This window comes from Homalodisca vitripennis, chromosome 4 (genome assembly GCF_021130785.1).
Source record: "Homalodisca vitripennis isolate AUS2020 chromosome 4, UT_GWSS_2.1, whole genome shotgun sequence".
In the NCBI taxonomy this organism is placed as follows: Eukaryota; Metazoa; Arthropoda; class Insecta; order Hemiptera; family Cicadellidae; genus Homalodisca; species Homalodisca vitripennis.
The window spans coordinates 165,982,967-166,005,498 of NC_060210.1; the positions used below are offsets into that span (position 1 = coordinate 165,982,967).

Below are 22,532 nucleotides of genomic sequence, written 5' to 3' on the forward strand. Positions count from 1 at the left end.
TTCCAGAATTCATAAATTGCCACACATGTAGATTTCATAACCTTAACACATAGAGAGACACCTTAACTCAAGATGTTAAGCACCTGTAAAGCAGCTTGACTATCAGGTTGTAGGCAGCACTACAGTGTTCAGTGTTATTAAATATTCAGCACCTTCAGGCTTATTCTACAGCTTTATGGCACAAGCTTCAGCATAACTTTTTCTCGATTCTCCAAACAGTACAGCCATTTTGATGCCTTTTACTTGAATATGTTTCCGGGAATCCAGGAGTAAGGCAACATTCTACTTTAGAACATTTCCATAATTTACCATTTATGTGTATTCTCTATGGAGACATTGTACATTCTGTCAAAGAAGTATTCCTTTATTATGTTCACAGCAAGGTTTGCAATTATCTTGGCACAACGAAATATCTATAATATTGCCCTATTTGTTCCTTTCTTATTTTTCAATAGTTTTTGATGAAAAACAAGCTATGTGACTCGGACTGACCTGTTGACGAGAGAGGGCGAGGGTGAGGGAGAGTCCTGCTGCTGTATCCTGGCATCAGCACACACAGCTGTCCTCACTATCAGCTCCCGGCAGGTCTTCTGTAGCCCTCGCAGCTCATTCTCCGTCTGCTCTATTCTCTGTAAGAACAGCAACAATAATGTTAGCAGGGTCAATTCATATATATATATATATATATATATATATATATATATATATTACACAATAGTATTTATATCTCAAAAAACTAAATAACTTATTTTAAATTTTCAATAACTTTTTGATATACAAAATTGGATGAGAACTAGCCAGACCTAACTCAATAGAGCACAGGAAAATATATCACATATAACAATAACAAACTAAACTCTACCACTGAGATTCTGAAACCTTCCATAAATACATGAAGGGTCGAAAAAAACATGACTGTAATATCTAAGATTTTGACGAACCTGTTTCTGCCTACATTCAAATATAATATTTCTCTGCTTTAGGCATTTTTGTACATCAGTTGACATCAATGTATCAATTGTAACCTTATTTTAAAAACTGGCAACAACGGATAACCTTCCTTGTATTGTAAACTTTTTCTTTTTATCCTGTTGAAACAATTTTTGGAAAAGGATTTTCTGTAAAAAAAAATCATTGCTTATTTCTTATGATTTTTTCTGAGTTTCATTTAAATGACCCTACTGTTCCTATAGCACAGGATCCTTACTCTAATTCGAACTGTTAAGTAAATCACAGTGCTCTACTGATTTACTAAATACATCAATTTAGAAAAGAAAATATTTTCCATTGATCATAATAAAACCTGAATGGAAAATATTTATTTTTCATATATATATATATATATATATATATATATATATATATGTATATATTTAAGAAAAAACTTCTCAATAAAAACTATACACAGTAATGAATGTTATTCTCAAAAATATATTTTATATTTCAATGTTTGATTTACAATACACTAAATCACATAGCAAACTAGACAAGATGCAGATGTAAGTATTATAACAATTGATTGTTGTAAGTAAGAAATGTCAATCAATCCCATTCAATTGTTCTACAACAATAATACAGTCTAAATGTTTTGTCTAAATAACTAAACTGATACGTTAAAAATAACTCAAAATTTCATCGCTGCTTCTAATTGTAATGGATGAACTACTTCAAACATTTGTGATAAACTATTAGCAGTTAGTACCTTGGCCATGTCTCTGATAGCCTGACTGTTGGGACTGAGAACTGCCTCTAGTTGGCGGGCTAGGCGGCGTACGGCACTCAGGCGGCGTTCTCGCTCACTCTCCTGCTCCGACCCAGAGTCCGAGATTCCAGAGTCGGATAGGGAACCCTCGGTGCTGGCAGGCAGGGACAGAATCACTGGAGTAGTGTTGTTCAGTGCACACACACTCTGCAATACATCACAATACACTTGTGAAATCTAGGTACTATTGAATTGTGTGCACAAGATATGATTGATGAGTACACATTTTCCCAAATTTTACCATCAGTCAAGTTAATTGCTTAAAGATAAAATGTTTAAATTGACTACTTCACAATGAATACAACATAACTTGTAATAGTCACCCGATGGAAGAACAATATCCGATACACACTAGAACACAGCTGTCAGGCTACTACACTAATGGAGCACAAGTGACAAACAATTGATGACACTTGGCCACAATTAACCAAGTCAAGTTCACACCAACTGTACCAGGTCTCTAGTTTGGTAGGGAAGGTGATGTGTATTTACTACAACGGCTAACACCACTTCTTCCCACTAGAGTTATATGTGATCACACAATGTCTTGATAACACTTCCTTCAATCCATATATTTAGTATATCTTTCAATTTGTTAAATTTAAAAATATTAATTAAAAATTACATTACTCTAAGAAAGCTATAAAATGGTCTGATTAGTTTTTTATTCACATTCAGACTTTAGTATACTTAATTATTGTATGCTATAAAATTGTATTGAATTTTTGTTTATAGGTTTCAAACTTTGTGTAAATACAAACAACATAAACAAATGCATAACAAGCTAATAGTTTAAAACTTTATATTTTGCTACACATAACCATACAATCTTATATATCACTTATTATTCAAGCGTTTGGCTAATAAATCATAGATCTTTGGCTAATAAATCATATCAATTTTAACCTTATAATACAACAATTTGAATATTTGTTGTGATAAAGCCTCAGTTATCCCTTTAGTTCATACATTAACATCGTCTACGATATTTATAAAGCGGATATTAATTTGCCAAAATATACGAATTTTGTTAGAAAAGTTGTTTACTTTTCAAGAGTGATAAAGCAATAGGAAGTATTTTTAATGAATTACTTTTTTATTATAGGGCTAAAAAGAAGAAAAAGCAATATGGAATTTCATCAAGAGAGAATTGTTTAAATAGGATTTTTTTGAAAAAGAATTTGCTGAAAACTTTTGTTTCTTTTTGTTTCTTTCTTTAGTAACAAAATGTTTGAATAAAAAGAGAAATAATACAAAGCAAAGAATTCCTGAGAATGTTTCAAAATTCAAAGTGGATGATGGACATCATTACTGTGCTTCACTCAATTGAGTTTTAAAAACGACAAGTCAAAAAACAGCTAATTTACCAGTCAAATGTTGTTAGCAAGTTATAAACCTCACAAATATTTAGGTATTTGCAATAAAATTTTAATTTACACTTTTTTATTTCAAAATATTTGACATAAAGTAGAACTACGTGTTGTTACCTGGAAGCACAAGTCCTGTTTCTCTGATAGAACCTTAGCAACATCAATGACGGAGGACGCTACGTCCTGAGACACAGGTCCCTGCTGCAAGGCAGAGTGCAGCAACCTCAGAGTGTTCTGGTCACCCCGGAGAGCTACCTGCAGTTCTGCCAAGTGGCTCTCAAATGTCTGCCACGCTGCTGACAACTGAGTCAACCTCTCCAACTGCTGACTCACTCTGGTAGACAACATATCAAGATGTTACTATTGGAAAGGTCAGTTGCAGGAATCACTAGTATAGCTAAATATAGTTGTTAACACATACAATAGCAAAAATTAAAGGTTCCAAATGTTTGCTAGCTATTGACAATTAGGTCTGCTTCAAGGTGTTTGATTATTTATCAATTACCAAGTACTTTATTTATAAATTCAAAAATGTTTCTGTAACCCGAATAAAGAAAACAAAAAGTATATTGTTTAACCCATATAAACCCAAGAACTGGAGGAATTTACAAGACACAGGCTACTTACTGGACTCCCCTGCTGCCCCAATAATGGAATTATGGGTACATACGAGTTAAATGTAAAAAATTATCTTTCAACCATTCTATCTTTTTACAATATACAATTTTTCTTTTCTGCAAATTTTCTTAAGCTTCCCCAAACATGCTGTGCCAACCCATTTGTCAAATTAATCACAACAATTTTCTTTTAATCATTAAATTCTAAAGGTAATTCTTCTGCCAGTGCATGAAACTACATATTACATTTAGTAAGAGGCCAAACAATTTTGGTAAAGTAATGTATATTACAATTTATTGACTATGTGAATCAAGGTATATATGATAGACCCTGCCATGTGAAACCTCATGAAGTGTACAACTTATATTCTGCCATATAATACATTGTGCATATAAATAAATGTTATTTGTATAAATAATAACACAAGAATATATGAATCATTTTTTACGAATCTCACAATGACTACACAATGCAATAAATGTACCAATAAATAGAAAATAAACCTGACTCCTATTTGGACTTAACAAAGAAATTCAACTAACTTATAGAGTTCAAAATGAAGAAGGAGATTTATAAAACTATAAGTACATTTTTAAATATATTATACAGGTTACAAAGAAAAGTTTGAGTTTTATTCATCACGAATTCTGTATTAATAGATGACATGAAAAGTTCCATTGTGTAGGTGTTATTTCATTTTTTGCCTCTAATTTAGATCATATCAAAATAATTAAATTATTATTATTGAATTATATTTTTTATTCCAAAATTTGGTCAAACAAAAATGCTGGTTTTATTGTAACAAATTAAGAAAAACTTACTCACTGCCGATAATACCAATTGATGTTACATAGTATATACTGTATGTAGATTAAAGAAGGAATACGTCACATCATGTGGCGCATAACAGGCTTCGCTGAAGTTGCATGCAAAACTAAGTCTATATGGCTCATTTCATTATTGAGATTTTCAGCGGACAGACAGACAAGCAGACAGAAAAGAAATGTTTAAAGCTCCCAAGGCAGACAGACGAGAAAATCTGCACTGATCTTACTAATTTATGGACTTTAATGATGCTCAGTCGAATCACTGAATAGACATACACCCTCATCGAACTCATTCTTGTCTATACAGAAATTAATTTTCATACAAAATTTAATGTCTACAAATAAAATCGTTCTCGAGATATCCTGCATATAGCTGGGCTATGCAAAGGCTCAAATACCCCTACTAGGTTCACTTCTGGCTGGTTTATACCTTCCATTTCAACCTATGCTGGGTACAGCAAGTACCGATGTGTCACTAAAATCTGGGCACCTTATGGATGTCCAGGAGCAGCACATAACTAACCGTAAATGTCAAGATATTGGGAAGTTAGTTAGATCGATAGGTCTAGTCTACTGCTGGGGTTGGTGGGCTACCCTAAGTGTTAAGGGCTGTTGCTAGCCTCAAAATAAGGGTCTTCCACCCCCTTATGACTATGATTCTACGATTTTCTCATTGGAATCACGGTTACCCATAAGGACAATGTAAAAATGTTCATTAATGTTCACCAAAACCCCATGGAGTGACTTGCATCATCATCATCGAACTTAATGTTCCTTATATTGAAATAAAGATTCATGCAAAATTTCATGTCTATAGCCTGCTTCATTCTTGATATAACATGCGGACAGACATACAGTCGTACAGAAAAGAAATTTTTCCGACCTCTTGAGTGGTAGGCCCAGCCAACTAAGTGGTTCCTTCAGGACATTTGTGCACACTTGAAATTTACCATCCAACATGTTGGTCAGTAACACTGTTTTGTCTGTTCAGAGTTTACTTCTATTAGTTCAAGTCTCTATCTAGTCTTTTCCTACTTACATTTTTTAACTTAACATTTTATTTTTTGAAATTTTTTTAACTGATGTGAATTTATACATTTTGACCTTGGAATAAATTTAACTTATTTGGAATCTCAGTGTGCAATTTAAGTTACAAAAATAAAAATGTATTTATTTCAGTGAAAAAGGATGGTGGCAAATGGGGCACCAGCATGTAACAAGAAAAGTGGATACTTTAACATAATAATGTCAAGTATACATTTTGTAATATTCAACATGCAAAAGTTTCTATTATATTTTGGAAACACTTACACTTTGTAAGTTTTAAACGCAAGTTTATCCATTCAAGTCAACTAACTTTTTATTGCATTTGAAAAGTGTACACTGGATATTCAAAAATCGATCCTCAATTTGTTACATGGTAGGAGGGTTAATATAATGAACAGAATGTGTATTATACAGTTAAGATTATCCACAACAATATTACAGTATTTCACATGAAGTGGGCTGTGCCAAATAAAGTGGTAGAAAGTGATAAGAAAATCCCCCACCGTACAGAGTGATGTAGCAGTGACCCTCGACGGCAGCTCCACTAATCTCCACCCCAGTAAAAAGCAGGGGCACAAACCATCAAGTTGACGTTAAAAAACAATCTCCCACCCTAAGTAAAGTGTTATTGCGGCTGCCCCCACATAGGATGACCACTGGACAGATGCTGTATGTCATCTGCTGCTTGAGTCACTGCTACTCCAACTTAATGTCCTTTTTTTGTAATTCATTCTTATATTTTTCTTCATCACAACATCCCAATCCTTACTACACCACTCACTTGTACTACTTGTGAGATAAGAAAATTAAATCTAATTAGATCAACAAGTTAAAGCACTAACATTTTTCTAAATTTCTCTTCTTTATGTTACCTTTTGTTGGTCTCATCCCAGACAAAGTAGAGATCCTTGACATCATCTTTGAGCCTTGCAGCAGCCTCGATGGTTCCGCCCTTCTGACCAGAGTCTGTGAAGAACTTGTGTACAGCAGTGTTGATCTCCAACAGCTGCTTCTTACGCTGAGATAGGTTAGCTTGCTCACCCTGCAGAACAGTGACTTGTTAAGGACATATTTCTATTTTGAATTCAAATATTTACTTGGTACACTCCTATTTTAATCTGACTATGCTGTACATGACTAGCTGATAACATCTGCTACCAACTGCCTTTCCATAAAAAAAATGTTTACATATTTGTTATGATACAATTTTTATACCTTAACTTGGAACATAAAAAAAGGGAATACATTGATTGAAGCTTAACAGAAAATAACTTTTTAGGATATGACATTTATACCTAATTTCTTAATCATACCAATAAAGGTTATAATAATGTAAGCTTTTTTTTATTTAATATGTTTATTTTAGTATTCAATCATTGTACTATCAGAGCACACAGAATTCTATTAAGCCTTACAAATGTATGGCACCAGGTCTACACTTTTTGGAACAAGCCACTTTAATATTCAATTTCCAAATTTATATTGTATTATTACAAACTTAATTTTTACTATAAGAAAATATATTATTTGTATGTCAAATTGTTATTGGTATTTACTGAAATTAACAAAATTTATCTAAGATGGGTGTCCAATTATTTTAATTATGGTATTTAGTATAGACTGTATCAATTAATTAACAAACTTGGTGTGCACAGACATTTCGCTTACTATTTGCAAACTGAGCACAATTAGAGGCTGAGCATGGAAGAGCTGCTCCTTAGAGTTGGGGGAGTCAGGGAGGGGGCGAGGGGGTGGCTAGAACGTGTCCAGCATACAACACTCCTCTTGCCCTTTTGAAAAATACGTCTCTTACTTCTCTCCTTTGAGAATTTGCAATTTGCATATTTTAACCATTGATCAGAAAACTTGCAGCCAATACGATTTATTATTCATTTATTATGCATAGGAATAATGATAAAATACTGCATTAGTTCTCAATGAAAATTAAAGTAACGCAAAATTATGTTCCAAAACCATTCAATATATTGAGAAAATTCATAATATTAACACTTAGGAGCAGGCAAATGTTCATCATTCTTTTATGTTGAGCAGGAAAATGTTCATCATTCTTTTATGTTATCACTTTGCAATTTTTGTTTGTTTAGATGAGTTTTATAACTCCCTTTACCACTAAAATGAGTAAAAGTGTGTTTAAATAAATCATCTTACTTGGCGAGAGCTTTTAGTTTCATTCTATATTGTTTTCCTAAGGAATATTATTTTCATACATGTTATTAATTTTGTGCTTTTTTATATTGAGTAAATTAAGCAATCTTAAAACCAGTTATTCAATTACAACTGCCATTATAATACATTTACTATTTTAAAACTTTATACATTTTTTTTCAAAATATTTTTCTTTGTGAAAAATGTTATTATTAGTTTGAAAAATATATAATTTGCATAATTTCTAACAAATTGAGGGTTTATAACTAGAGAATTTTGTGTTGCCTTTTGCACATTACATTTTGCATCAATTATGACTGTTGACTCTAATGATACAGTGAGCTAGTATTCATTAGTTTTAATTGCATATAACATTGAAAATAATAATATATATGACACATTGTTAGCTTTAGATATATTTAAAAGTACCTATTAACCCTTTTACTGCCGGCCATTTTTTTATTGTACCAGTCAAAAATTGCCAAGGAGGAAAATCACTGTTGTGCATTCATTTACAAAAAATGCTGTATCTTTTTTATTTTTCATTAGATTTGCATGAATTTTTATTTTATTTATTCGTATTTAAATGCTGTTTTTTAAATAATAAAAAGACATTTTAATTTGAAACAAACACATTATTTATTTTTAAAAATGATGTAAATAAAAAATAAATAAAAAAATAAAAATTGTGTTTGGCATCTGATAATTTATTTTTAAAATTATACTAAAATTATGAGCATGATATCATTATAAACTAGAGCAATTGCTTAGAACATATACCAAATTTGAAGGTGCTACCTTGAAACATAACTGCACTATGAGGATTTTCCCAAAACTGGTAGGCCTCCTCTAGGCCTACCAGTGGAAATTGAAGGTAAACTTATCTGTGCCACATCCCCCTCACTATCTAATAACTCCTCATTATCTGATGGTAAGATACAGTCAGGATCGTCATCAGTGTCATCCACATCACTTTGATTGTCATCAATAGCCCTAACAATAATATCAGATTCGTTCTCGGCATCTGAATCTGACAAATTCTGAAGGAAATCGTCACTTAGTTCGTCTTGCACTTACTTATTGTTCCCTCACTCACAGGAGAGTTAGATGTAACTCTTTTACTCATTTTATCCTTGATCAACAAAAGTAACACTTCAAAAAACTTTCGATAACATTGTAAACAACAACAATGAACGAAGATTTCAGTAACATAATCCGATCATCTGGTTTTGACAGCTGTCTAGGTAGTTCGTCAATTCTAGTCAAAGACGACAAAAATAGAAATCAAAAGTTCTTCAAATGGCTTCTTTCATTATCCTTTGCTCCTAAACAACCAAAATACTGAATATTTTGGCATTTGAACATAACAGTAGCCAGTAACGATAAAAAAAAACAAACGTCCGACATATCGGACGTTGGCGTTTTCGGCAAAAATGCCGACGTCCGATATGTCGGACGTCGGCAGTAAAAGGGTTAATAAAATAGTAAATAGATTTTTAGAGAAAATGACCCTTTTTACACAGTTGGATAGAAAGTAATTTACATGTGTAGTTTTTCAAAACTTAAAATTAAATATGCATTATTATTGATATTATTAAAAGTTGATTTGTAAAACAAGTATTGTATGACAACTATTTAGTGGTTTATATTTAGTTGTATTGTTTTAATTACTCAACTATCGTTTTCAGTTTCTGAAATTGAAAGCATAAACAATTAGATTAAATTATGTTCAGCCTTAAGAAGAATAATTTCATACAATAAAGTGTTGTATTAAATTAATATTATTACTAATTTAAGAAATATTTAATTTCATTTAAATATAACTAATATTTAAAAATTGCATGCTGGTGATAAAATATGAGCACACAATATATTATAATTAATTAGTCTTTATAAAGAATATGTTTGACTGACATCTAAGTTCTCCCATTCACACAAAGGCGAAACATTGCTTACATTATTAATGAACAGTCATGACACTTAGAACTAAGATGAATAGTTTTGTCACTATTTTAATAACAAATCACACAGAAAGTGTAAAATAATTCTTTGATGCTATTAAAAGTGAGTAAAAGTTATACCATATGTGCTATAAATAGACATTTGGAATTCCCTTCACATTTACAACAATGGACACTCTATAGATCGCGGTATTGCGGACGTAACTCACAGAGCAACAGATTTCTAGTGAAGGAGGATCAACATTTCATGCAAGCTTTAATCAATTTACAAAGTATGCAGAGATTTAGACCACAATTGACAAAGAACTACTTTGACATGTACAAGAATTATTTCAAACAAATTTATTAGTTAATTTGAAAAGTGATAAGTTGGACAGTATAACTACAATGTAAATTATGGAACTGTGTTACAGATGTGAGATGATGACCAGAAACAACGCCCAGTTGGCTTGCCTTTACCTGCTGCAGCCAGGAGACTACACGTGTCACCTCTAGACAGTGTCTTGACTCTACTGAAATAGCTGCATCTTCACTCACACGCACTCACCCTGCTCCTCTAATTATACCATTGATTGCTACTGCAAGCGATACCTCATCTCTCCACACACTTCAAATATAATATAATGTTTGTTCACAACCGCTCTGCACAAAATACTCAACAAGTTATATTTGTTTGATACCTGTTTCACCATTCCAATCACAAAGTAAACTCTTGTAACTATCACCTACAGCATCTCATACCAGATGATGCAGGGATTGCAATATTCTGAGAAATTATCTATATAAAGTGAGAAATAGCTTGAGAAATAATTGTGTGCCATATGGATGTTTGATCAAGCCAACTCTAAGTTTGCATTAATCGCTAAACTATGCAAAGATTACTGATTACAGTATTCTGGAAATCAGAATTGATACATTAAAATATTTTTTGTGACAATATATCTTCCTACATACTTAAATAGCACCCATTACAAAATTGACTTTTCGCAAAGTAAGTGCTTAGTCCATATCTTTTTAATTCAAATCGGCACTCCTTTTTTATATTTTATCAAAATAATACTACTACAAGCTACTATTTTATTTCACAATGTCCATGTAAGTGAAGCAGACAGAACAGAGGCAAATTGACATAATGTCCAGGTAACCTTGACATGGAAAGCCTTCTATGTAGAACTGTAGGCCAAGTGAAAGCAAAGACAAGTAATGCAATTTAACAAATGTAGCTATATTTTCTTCATGAAGGGTGACTTGCAACTAATTTCTCTTATTAGTCTCCTTATCTATGCATTTGGATGAAGAACACCTTTTTGATATACTTGGGAAATAAATAATGACATGAATATAGAGAGACTAGACAAGTGATTTTTCAGCTGGTTCAAATAACAGAAGCAAAATAGTATAGATATATACTATAAAGAAATTACAATAAAGGGCACATTTTATGAGAATATCCAGTGAATGAGAGAAACTTAAAAGGTTGTAAACTTCCTTTACAGAAAACTATTTCTGCTGACTTACTATTAATTTTAGCTTAAATTTGCCATTAGCACTGTAAGCAATTATACATATATGTATTTCTCTGAAGTATGAGTGAGAAAGTAAAGTTTCATAATGATAGACTTGTAGAACCTGAACCATAATCTTACACAAAACGTAATTAACCCTAAATAAAGTATACTATGATATGAATCAACTAAGTTCACTACAGATGGAAACTAGTATTTGCTCACTTGTAAAACTATTTTCAAATATGTAATGTTATAAACTTAATTCACCTACAGACAAAATACATGTATACGACAATTGAGACCTACTATAAATGTTATGAGATCTACGTGATTCTGGACTGTCTCATCAAAACAAGAATTTAAATTAGTTTTACAGTTAATTACACTGTTCACTAGTGAAGCCTTCCAGCTAATATTTTGAAGTCTGAAATGGTTTTTAAACAAGCAGCACAACTATTTATTTGTTAAATCAGGGATTAAACACCCTTTTTGACATGATCTGTATGAGAGTGCAACAGATAACTGAAATCAGTAAGATGAAAAATAAAATGCCTTTGAAGATACATGCACAGGTGTAGACAAATCTGCACCTTAGAATGGCAGGAGGTCAGTCAGGGAATCAGGTAAACTTGAACCTATTATCCCTCATACTTTTGCACAAATAGATCTTTCATACAACTGGAAATCTTTCTAAATAAAACCTAGATAATGTGGATATAAATTCTTAACGAGGAATATATTTGGTTCTGATTGTGTTGGATAAAACACGATGTACTCAACTATGTAATATAAGTCCTGATACTACAGATACAAGTGGTGTTACCTTAATGTTGAGTATATGGAGGTCCAGTTGGTCCCTGTCTTGCAGGTTATCACTCTCTGTAGCTGTAACACGTCGTGTCAGCTCCAGCAATTCCTCTCGCAATGCTCCCATCTCTCGCTGCAGCGATCGCGCCTTCTGTAGCTCCTCCGACCGCCCCTCCAGCGATTCCCATCTCTCCATCAGCCCTGGAAATGAATGTTCCATCAGTTTACAGTCGCACTCTGTACATGTATCTTTCTTTTTCCTTGTGATAATTAACGATTTATCAAAAAATGTTGGTGTGAATTCTGTCATCTATGCTGACGATTCAACTCTGTTCTCCTGTCATAATAATCTGGAAAGTTTAAAGGCTACAATGGCTGCAGCTCATAGTAATGCTCAGAAATGGTTCACAACAAATAAACTTCTCTGCAATGAAAGTAAAACGCAAAACATATTGCTTAGCCTTTCTCAAAACGATCACCAATCTGTTAATTTACTGGGAATTTGTATTGACACGAAATTGAGTTGGAATGATCATGTTAACGGATTAAGCAAAAAACTTTCGAGAGTTGCTTTTCTGTTTTGGAAATTAAGATCTATAATATCTACTGAGTACCTTAGGACAGCGTATTTTGGATTATTCCAATCACATATTGCTTATGGCTTGATATTATGGGGCCATTCTGTAGCAGTGTCAGATCTGTTAATAATCCAAAAAAAGGTTATTAGAACCATTTGTCATGCTGCACCATATTAGATCATTGCAAATGCCTATTTATACAATTACAAATACCTACCATTATTAATCTCTACATTTACCATATTATATTATACACTAAAGCTAACCTCAGAAACTTTTTCATTAGAAATCAATTTCATACACACAACACCAGAAATAAAAATAAGCTTGACATTCCTCAACATCGACTGACCAAATTTGGAACATCCCATATGGTAAATTGTGTAAGATTTTTTAACAAGCTTCCAGAAATTGCTCATGTTACTCCCATAACTAATTTAAAAAGAAAATTTTATTTGTGGCTTTTAAATAATCCATTTTATTTAATTGACGAGTTTTTAAATATGGATGTCAATATTCAGTTTTAAATCATTGGGTTTTAATTTAAAACTATATATTTATTTTACAACTGTAAGGTAAATGTTTTTGAGTCTCTTAAATCTGTTTTGTGGTTTTCAATGATGGTTTGTTTCTATATTAGTATGTTTTATACTAAAAGTGTATTGACAATGCCTATTTCATTGTATACAGTATATGATCAACGGCAATAAATATCTTATATCTTATGTAGGTTCCATGCTGGTTACCACTCAGCCGACTAATGGGCTGAGAGGGGCCACACGAGGTGACACATAATGTGTATGGAATTCGAATAACATTCTTTACCACATGATGATAAAGTAATACTCCCACCAATCTCTTCATGTCATGTTATAATTTTCCTTTAAAATTTTTAACAAGAAATATATGACAGTTTAAATTCAATGGTTTAATATTACAAGTGTAACAAAATTCAACTGGAAATTGAGAGGCACAGACATGGACTCCTCCAAGCACCAGATTTTTTCATATACAAATAAATGTCTACAGTTTATTTTTAATTCAATTATCAGATCGAAGATTATGAAAAGATGTGTTTTCACATGAGAGACAACAATCATTAAAAGTGAATGGTCACAACCAAGCCAAGAAATTCAAATATCATTGTCTACCGCAGCGCGATAAAGTGATTCTTCCATGGCAGCACCTCCCTGGACAGTATGGTGGTTAGCACGTTCAAACAAGCAGGAGCTGGCCGCAATTAATTGTTCAGTTAATTTTATGTTAAAAATTAAATGTTTTAGATAGTCATTTACAAAATTATATGTGCAATGTAAAGACTTTATAACAGTTCCATAACATTTCCTATACAGAATTTTCTAACTGCCTTTTTAGTCTTATAGAATGTTAATTTTAAATGGCTGATTACATAATGACTACTATATAATAGATAGATAGTTTATCATAACTATGGAATTATTTACTAAGCAAAAGAAGTGCACAGATATGGAGATATAAAACTTCAAGCCTTAAAACTCGAATACCTCATAACATAAACAAGTCACATATTACTCTCAGTTAGCGATATACTCTCTTTAAATATAGGAATATCATATAAGTATAAATATATATTTTAAGGATCTTTAAAAAAATTACACTTGATTTTTTTATTTTAATCTAATAATCTGTCACCACGAGTAAAATATATACTTAAATAATCATAATTTAAACTTTGGATAACACAAGAGGAGAGAGGGCTGCACAAAAAAAACTTGCACCTAAAAATCTGTAAATCCGGCACTGTCTGTATGGCAGTACAAATATTAGCTACAAGTTCACATTGGCAATCCTACAGTAAAAAGTTTGACTATAACTCTAACTCTTCACATCATTTTTGGTAGCTTATTTTTATTTTAATCTTAGCCCTACTTATAAGTTAGGTTATATGAGAGTGAGATCCTATTTATAGATCTTAACTGTTATAAATGCAATAGTAAATATTTCAACAATTTGCTATAGAACTCAGTGTGTTCCTGGTATAGTGTGGAATGTACTGTAAGTTATTAGATAAGGCAAGGTTATCAGAGCTGGCAGAAAATGTGATTTACAAGGGCAACTTTGTCCCTAGAACAGGTCGGTTGGTGAAACTTGACTTTCTTAATAATGGCACAGACAATTATCAAAGCAATAATGAATGAAAGTTGAATTCACAACTGAGACTTGTGAATGATGAAGTGCCATTAAACAAATTATGCCAGTCAGTCCTGCACTATAACGAGTGCACAGGGCTGTAACAATTAACAGAGTTTCACAAACGATAATTAATCCACTTTCCAAGTAAGATAGTAGGCCTAGCCAAATCATATATGTGAGTTGCTCAACTTTTTAATTGGCCCAGAATCAATTATGACAATTTGGGTAATAAGCCGTATTGGGATCTCCAGTGCGGTTATCTCTTGTATTTAACATGTTAACAAAGAAGTGTAATACTAGAAGAGATTTTCGATATTCAGGAGGACCTTTTCAATTAGTGTTAAACAAAAACTGCTGAATTTATAGCAAACGTTTAATGTTGGTAGGGAATAAAAAAAAAATTTAAAATATGAGACAATAATGTTTTCTTAGCATGACTCAACTAAAACTAACTGTCACACACATAAATTAATGGTTAATCAGCACCAGTAACCATATAGTGGCAGCAGACAGTAACGACCTGTTCCAGCACTCAGCCGAGACGAAACTCGAAACTGCGGTCCGGGACCCCTTTATCTCCTTCCTACCTTCATCAACTGCGGCTCACACTTGCCACGGAAACCTAAGCAATGCGACCTCGACGACGTTGTATAACAAGGTTGTTAAATAGGTGGTTTTTATGAGAGCCAAGAATATATCATATTACAAATACAAAAGTTTTAAGAGAAATATAAAAGTCTTTTGTTCGACATACAATTAAAATTAAACAAAATTGTATATAACAGACATATTCCTGAATGTTTGGTTCTCATTCCATACTCCTGAAAACGGGAGCCAAGTCGTACACGTTTTGGGAAGTAAAATTCTAAATTCGAGCCACATTGGACTACTTTACACATTTTTGCCCAAACAATGTACAATAGTTTTGCTCAACGATATGGTAATATATGATGATGAATTCAAAACCCCGCATACTTTAGAATTCATTAACTTGTTGAGATTGTCTATAATCTCCTTTGAATAGATTTTAATGAGCGATTTCAATATATTTCTATTACGAGATATTCGTTTAAGAAAAGGTAAATACAATATGCTATGTTTCCCGTTACACTTGCTTCAAGTCAAACCACGCTGACACACGTTCAGGCACGAAGTGTTGGTGAGAACGTCAAGGAAGTGTTGGGGACAGTGAAGATAGTTACATGTGTCACACCAATGATGCCTACACAACACCGTGTCCCATCGGTTGGCTACGATATCATAGTTCGAGCTTTATTATCTAGGAGTGATCAATTCATAAAAAAATTCCGATTTAAAACTTCAGTCGCGCATTGTTAGGATCGAATAACGAACGCCTTTCTTTACCGTTTTCTGGTTGTGAGGTAAAAAACTGTTCCGACGTCGTTGTTTGATCGGAGACCGGTGCCCGTGCCCGAGTCGGAATCGAAGGTCGAATCCTTGGAAGTTTATCGATCCACCGGCGCAGCTCAGCCAGGCCCACATTTCGTCATATACAGGAATGTGGTCTCGGTGGGAGGATCTCGGGAGGCCAGGACCGCGCACTTGGCACATCCGACATCACGCTGGGCCTGTGTGCGTTACGCTTTGCACACTCGGATACTCACACTTTCCCTCGACAATCGTACCAGAGCATCTTCTCACCACAGGCTGGCCTACAAACGCCGGTTCCTTGGTCAGAGCGGCTCTAACGTGTGAAACTCCAAGTCTCAAATTACAGGTTGTCAACAATAACTCATTCTACCATCACATCGTTGGGTTGCGATGTGGACAATTTATAACGAATTAATACAACGAATATGACAACAAACCCGTTGATATGATTATTTGATAAAAGTACAAATAAAATATAGTTTTAGCAAAAGGACTGTATTAGTAACACGAGTGACATGTTAGTAAGTAAATTATGGGTCGGCAAAATATCTAAAAATGTCTGTAGGTATAAAAACAATTAATTTTATTTCTACTATGGACTGCGTATAACTGGTTCGTTGACGTTTAGTTGTACGGCGAATCTATCTCTGAATTCAACAGGAAATCAAGTTTGAAAACCGACTGCGAGCGGCCGCAGGAGGGTCACTGACTCAGTGCGGACCGGTCCTGCGTCATATATACTTCAAGTGGGATCCATGCACCTTGCTTTCTCCTTCAACTTTACTGACTGGTTTAGTGGTATTGGCTTACAATCACGTCGTCATGGACTATCCGGTGCCGGTCTCGCGGTTCGTACTCTAGTTTTGTTTACCATACAATAGAATCGCGGCCTTCAACTGCGATAAACGTTGTTATTCCATTCGTTTACGTAACCTCGGACCGTGTAGGAAACTGTTGCGTTCGCTTCGACGGCAGTAAAGCAGCGCGAATGAGCGGTCAACCTGTCGTCACCGCACAATCAGTGTCCGCCGCGCAGCAGTGTCAATGCTCCCTCCAGAGTCTTGTCTGGCAGCTTCTTGGAGAGTACAACAGACATATCAACACAATTCATACTTCCGACTTACCATTCAGCTTCTATACTGTCAGTTCCCTCTTGCCGGAGGTTAGAACAGTGGTAAAAGTGACCTGACAAGGATACAGAGAAGAATCCCCTGTATACTTGCCAGAGATGTGAAATAGTGTATAAACGAAAATGTCAATATTCGGGAGACACTAAAGTGTTGTTTTGAATGTATTCTACTACGTCCATAGTCCGCCCGTCTGTGCGATAATTCATGATAGACAGGTCCTAGAGACTTTAAATTTGATACATTGGTTCTTCTTGCTTCTAGGAAGAATGCCACTGACATTGTGGTCAAAAGTTAAATGGCAGTCCATCCGAAGGTCTTCCCTTTTGTGTGATAACTCTTGATAGAAGATCCTACATATTTGAACTTGGTACGTGCGTTTATCTTGGTTGCGTTATTTAAATATTAGAATTCTTACGTATCGTTTTATAGAACTGAAGCTACTGGCATTTGTTCTTCAGTTTTTCGCACTTCCCAGTCATGGTTCGAACTAAGTTTGTAACTTTGATTAAGTACAACAGTTGTGTTTACGCAATGCTATGAATTAAATGTCTTGTTTTGGATAGAAACATTTCAAAGCCTGGCTAGGTCCGACTGAAGTTGTGTTTGTGTTGTTTATTACGTACGCTGTTCTTAGATTACGTCATTCTGCATAGTTCCAAAACTCGCCACACCTATGGAGCGTGAAAGGCAAAACACCTGTAAAGTAATTACCTGTAAAGTAAATATTCCGTGCATGTGGTACAAACAGTTTATCAAACTGAATGCCATTTAATTATTAACCTATACAAACTCACCCACTAAGACGCTAAGACCACTTTGCAGTTCAAGCACAAAAAGCACAGACCGGTACGATGCAGCGACCTGAAGTGAAAGCTGTTGAGCTTGTAAGTTTCTATCAAGTTTTCACACGTCACACGGATCTATAATTGTCGGGAATACGACCAAACACAATGAGGGAGAGAGACGATTGGACCATTCATCTCCAGGTGGGGGGACCGTTCGTTACCCACCTCCGGGCCCCGGGGGGTCCCGGTCCGGAGCCGCAGTAACGGGAGTCGGAGTTTCTTCATCTCCAATGCGTCTTCTCGTTATACGAAAATTCATGTCATTAAAGATGTACCGTTACCGACGTCATTAACGTGCAAAAACTAACACAAGACTATATAAAGCCAATAAATTAAGAAAAAATGGAAAATTTAGTTTTCGAAATATACTAAACTTTTTTTAGAAAATTACAAATACAGCAAAAGAGGACAGATTGTTCTATCAAGGCCACTTACCATTCAAAAAGCAAAAGCGTTCAAACTGACAGGAGCAGTACTAAGCCAGCGATTGTTAAATATAGTTTTGGCGCGACTAAAATCTCTATTACATAACTGAGACAGTGGTAACATTAAGCCACCATTTCACACCACTATACCTCGGCCCGGCCTGACATGTATTGTGTTACCGAGGTCGTGGTCGAGGCACGGCTCACGTTTCTTATATTGCTACCACTCCACCATCGCCGTTCTTTTTGCTCAAGGGTTTTGAATGTAGCGATTTCAATGAGGCATTGACCCTCCGTCGTGACCCACCATATATAAACTACTGTATTTCAAGTCTTCTTCGGTAAATTGCTTTCTTCAGAGTTTCAAACGATGCTATAGAATATATTAATTACTTTTACTACACTCAATGAATGCTTTTTGCAAACACGATATTGCATCTGTTACAAAACTTGCCAATAAACTAATTAATTATATTAAAAGAATGTTCACCGATCACGATTCACTGAATTTAACGTGTAGGTCAATGACACGAACCTGTCTCTAGCTGCTCTGTCGGAGGAAAACGGAATGTTCATGCAGTATGAACTGAATCCCGAGTAGGAGTGAAGAGCGGAAAGCAGTTTTTAAAAACTCGTTAGCCGGATGAGTGAGAGTTCATCACCGTCTACTGGGCTCGGAGCCACGCGAGAAAGCGGGAACAGAGAGCTGTCCGGTAGGACAGACTATGGAAGAGTAGAGGCGAGGCTCAGGAAAGCTGACGTAGTTCTACTGATGGCGAACATTACGTGTTCAAATTATCGGTTGTTCTGCGGTTGTGGTTGTTTTGCCTTGTAGGGGAGTTGGCTTAATGCGACTTCGCTTCACCTTTCAAGGGCGTAGGTTAGGTAGCCTACCGAGTGTTTTCCTCAAAGATCATTTAAAACACTGTAATTAAATATTACATAAGTTTTAAAGCAATTTTGCGATTAACATTTAATGTAAATACAACGCAAGAACTATTTAAAAAGGTAGTAAATCTTGCTGTACAGCATTGTTTCAAAAGCCAAACCACAAACTCCTGATGAGTGTGTATTACATTAAAACGCCACAAAGTATACAGATTTTTACACTGTTTGACCTTAGAACAACAAATTGAGATTCGTCTCATAGACAGACTTTGCTGCTTTATTATTCGCAATAATCTAGACAAGGGATAATGTAGAATGCATCAATTTTGCCTTGTGACGAGCGATGGGCCTTAGCTTGACAAATAGCTTGTTCATATATATGACGACGACAGTACCACGTTGAAAATCATGTTACTATATTACTAATCACTAACGGCGCAATTAACGTTTGTACCAATGTAATTAGTCCCTTTATGTTTAACCTTGTACAAAAGTAACTTTCCCAATATTACGATCGCGCCTTTTGATAATTAACACCCATATACTGTACTGCCACGCGTATCTACTGAGACTCGTACATTAAAACAAACATTATCATGTTTCTGGAGCATTTTTTTTGGGTTATTAACGGGACACTTGGAAATACAATTTACTATTGTACAAAAGGTTGACTCAGTATAGTAGATTAAATAGAAGTACTTCCTATATTTAACTGTAGGCTATCCATGAATTTGGAAATAGTCACATTTGTGAGTGATGAAACTCAAAAAGGGAGTGTAAAATCAAGTATCTTAAACTTCTTAAACGCATCAAAGTTGAGTATATAATTGAAATTATTTGTGGACGTATTGATTACACAATCTGAATATTCGAAAAATTGAAAAAACATAACCCCACTACACAAAAATACCAAATAAGTCAAAATATTTGGAAATATTACAAAAAGATTTGAAAAGAAATTATGTATTATATTAAGTTTGCATTTTTGTGAATTCAAATAAACTTTAAATTCAAACACCATTTCAAAACTTTACAAAATTCAAATTATTTACATATTAAGAAGTGGTACCTAATTAATGTGGTACCTATCATCAATCCAAATATAACTTCATTTTCACACAAGCGACAATACACAGTTTAAAAACTGCCATTTACAAGGTTTTTCCATGAATCAGGAGTGCAATTAATTGTGTTTAGGGAATATGTAACAGACAGAAGACGCAAGAAGTGTAAAGGTATCAAGGTGCAAGATAGGATGACCACTTTTCAACAAATTCGTATCTATTCTCCCTCCCCCCTTTTAAAAAATATGTGTTTATTTCCACATTTTTGTAATAACATTTAACTTTGTGTACATTTCAAGGTTGACTTAAGACAAGGAGTGTGAGCGAGTGTATTTTTATTAAATAGTATTTTTATTTGATAAAGCTCAGCGAGGTTTATTAATTGTGCACTACTTTCTCATACGCAGCCTTTAATATACGAGTGTCTCGTATGTTAGTGTTTGGTAAATAACGCTGGGAAAGTTTTCAGAACTTTGGATTGCTCTGCTCGTCCTCTCGAAGTGCGATGGCTGCGGCCTAAAGATGGGCCTGCTGCTACAGTATACTGTGGTGATCCCTTTCTCTCTTCCACCACACATTAGAAGGTTGCAAAGCTTGAATAAGTTATTATCACCACATCGTTATGGGGCATTTGTCATTATCACCACCACCAGCGTTTCCGAGTGGGTTAACAAGCGAATCTGTTGGGATCGGAATATTGCGGAGGGATATTACATTGGAGTTTAAGGGAATCAAGAAATGGGATACAATGAAACTAGAGCTGCAGATAAATCACTGTGTTCGCCTGTGTATAACGGTTTACGTTTGGACTCGGATGCAAAGAATGTTGTCACTTTCGTGGCGATAAATCTTCCAATCGCATCAATCACAAATTATTTTAAACCTGTTCTCCGTATCCGCTCGTGTAACTGTAATGTAAATTCGTCTACTCCAGTTGTTCACGATTGTCGCCGCGCCGTCACGGGCCGCTGCCGCCGCTCGCTATAGAGCGGAAGCTGTACCGCAACGTAACGAGGAACTGCCGCACGGCCCACTGCAAGTGTCACCATTTTGGTCTACAGTGACTTGCAATACCACAGCTCGCTATAGAGCGGAAGCTGTACCGCAACGTAACGAGGAACTGCCGCACGGCCCTACTGCAAGTGTCACCACTTTGGTCTACAGTGACTTGCAATACCACAGCTCGCTATAGAGCGGAAGCTGTACCGCAACGTAACGAGGAACTGCCGCACGGCCCACTGCAAGTGTCACCACTTTGGTCTACAGTGACTTGCAATACCACAGCTCGCTATAGAGCGGAAGCTGTACCGCAACGTAACGAGGAACTGCCGCACGGCCCACTGCAAGTGTCACCACTTTGGTCTACAGTGACTTGCAATACCACAGCTCGCTATAGAGCGGAAGCTGTACCGCAACGTAACGAGGAACTGCCGCACGGCCCACTGCAAGTGTCACCACTTTGGTCTACAGTGACTTGCAATACCACAGCTCGCTATAGAGCGGAAGCTGTACCGCAACGTAACGAGGAACTGCCGCACGGCCCACTGCAAGTGTCACCACTTTGGTCTACAGTGACTTGCAATACCACAGCTCGCTATAGAGCGGAAGCTGTACCGCAACGTAACGAGGAACTGCCGCACGGCCCACTGCAAGTGTCACCACTTTGGTCTACAGTGACTTGCAATACCACAGCTCGCTCATTTGTCTCCCCCACACAACGCGACCATAAACACAAATCTACACTATTTTGTCGTTCACAAGATTTGAGGTGAACAATCAAATTCAAAATTTTAACGAAGATCAAGGAAATGTTAAGACCTAAATGACAGAATCAGTAATTAAATTATGTTCTCAACCGACAAGCAACCTCGTGTATAGAAGAGCGACGGCCGGCCGGATCAAAGAAACTGACCCAACACACTGAGCGAATTATTTGTTGCGATTTAACTAAATTGCATTGAAAATAGCTGAG

The 22,532-nt window shown here is 35.2% G+C and overlaps 1 protein-coding gene across 1 annotated transcript in view; it reads right to left on the reverse strand.

Annotated features, from left to right (window-relative positions):
• The window catches only part of LOC124360541, a 342,600-nt gene that overhangs the window by 13,765 nt on the left and 306,303 nt on the right, over positions 1-22,532 (reverse strand). The window contains exons 20-24 of the mRNA XM_046814254.1: positions 12,083-12,267; positions 6,497-6,666; positions 3,250-3,466; positions 1,703-1,909; positions 493-629 (exon numbers count right to left, since the gene is read on the reverse strand). Of these exons, the coding sequence (XP_046670210.1) occupies positions 493-629; positions 1,703-1,909; positions 3,250-3,466; positions 6,497-6,666; positions 12,083-12,267 (916 nt within the window). The remainder of the gene's footprint in view (positions 1-492; positions 630-1,702; positions 1,910-3,249; positions 3,467-6,496; positions 6,667-12,082; positions 12,268-22,532) is intronic.